Source organism: Priapulus caudatus, unplaced genomic scaffold (assembly GCF_000485595.1).
Source record: "Priapulus caudatus unplaced genomic scaffold, Priapulus_caudatus-5.0.1 Scaffold3077, whole genome shotgun sequence".
Classification (NCBI taxonomy): Eukaryota; Metazoa; Priapulida; class Priapulimorpha; order Priapulimorphida; family Priapulidae; genus Priapulus; species Priapulus caudatus.
The window spans coordinates 1,760-3,390 of NW_014580138.1; the positions used below are offsets into that span (position 1 = coordinate 1,760).

General features: G+C 48.9%; 1 protein-coding gene across 1 annotated transcript in view; it reads left to right on the plus strand.

The window, feature by feature from the left end:
• LOC106819268 (nephrocystin-3-like) overlaps positions 1-1,631 on the plus strand; it is a 12,744-nt gene that overhangs the window by 1,444 nt on the left and 9,669 nt on the right. The window contains exons 2-4 of the mRNA XM_014823913.1: positions 138-281; positions 660-877; positions 1,228-1,340. Coding sequence (XP_014679399.1) covers positions 138-281; positions 660-877; positions 1,228-1,340 — 475 coding nt within the window. The remainder of the gene's footprint in view (positions 1-137; positions 282-659; positions 878-1,227; positions 1,341-1,631) is intronic.

The window sequence follows — 1,631 nt, forward strand, 5'->3', positions numbered from 1 at the left end:
TATTGACTTCTGACCCCCAGCATTGACTTCTGACCCCTAGAATTGACTTCTAACCCCCCAGCATTGACTTCTAACCCCCAGCATTGACCTCTGACCTTTGTGCTGACCTCTGGCCTCTACAATGTTATCATTTATAGTTGATACAGCATGGACACTCGCCGCCCGCACTGACCTCTAACCCGGCAAGGATAGCGGAAGAGTTTCCTCAGTGGTTGGAGCGTGTGTCGTCGAAGCTTCCAGGAGGAATCATCCTAGTCATAGATTCACTTCACATGTTCCAGGTGAGCTGCCTGTAATGTGCACATGGCGCCATCTGTATGTCATTAAATTAGGTAATGTCTTCGCATCTAAATATAGTTTAATTATGTAACGTCTTTGTATGTAACTCGTTTAATCGAATACTGTCATCACATATAACTATCATTTTCATTAGGCGATGTCATCACATCTAAGCATTGTTTAATTAATTAATGTCTTGCCATCTTACCATCGTTTAACTATGTAATGTCTTTGTATGTAACTATCGTTAAATCGAATACTGTCATCACATATAACTATCATTTTCATTAAGCGATGTCATCACATCTAAGCATTGTTTAATTAATTAATGTCTTCTCATCTTACCATCGTTTAATTATGTAACGTCTTTGCCCCCACAGAATGCAGAGATGCACATGAAGTGGTTGCTGGACCCTCTCCCCGTCGACACTCGCATCGTTGCCACCGTAGATGGCGACACGTGTCCCCTCGCGTGGCGAGCCTGGCCCAGCGTGCGGCTCGACCCTCTCAGTAACCGCTGTGTGAGGGAGGTACTGAGGGCGGCGGGGGAGGCGGGTCTCTCCCTCACCATGGACCAGGAGGAGAAGATACTGACGCGGTGAGTGGTGGCAGCAACGATGCGTGCGTGCGTGCGTGCGTGCGTGCGTGCGTGCGTGCGTGCGTGCGTGCGTGCGTGCGTGCGTGAGGGAGACAGCAAGACTAAATTATCTGATTTAACTTGTGACAATGTGTTTACACAGGTGTCGTACGTACGACCCTCACCTGTAACACGTGACGATGTGTTTATGCAGGTGTCGTACGACCCTCACCTGTAACACGTGACGATGTGTTTATGCAGGTGTCGTACGACCCTCACCTGTAACACGTGACGATGTGTTTACAGTGTTACAGGTGAGGGTCGTACGACACCTGCCCTCACCTGTAACACGTGACGATGTGTTTACACAGGTGTCGCACGACCCTCACCTGTAACTCGCTCTACGTGACGATGTGTTTACGCAGATGTCGTACGACCCTCACCTGTAACTCGCTCTACGTGACGATGTGTTTAGACAGGTGTCGTACGACCCTCACCTGTAACACGTGACGATGTGTTTACACAGGTGTCGTACGACCCTCACCTGTAACACGTGACGATGTGTTTACACAGGTGTCGTACGACCCTCACCTGTAACACGTGACGATGTGTTTACGCAGGTGTCGTACGGCCCTCACCTGTAACACGTGACAATGTGTTTACGCAGGTGTCGTACGACCCTCACCTGTAACACGACCCTCACCTGTAACATGTGACGATGTATTTATACAGGTGTCATACGACCCTCACCTGTAACACGTGACGATGTGTTTAC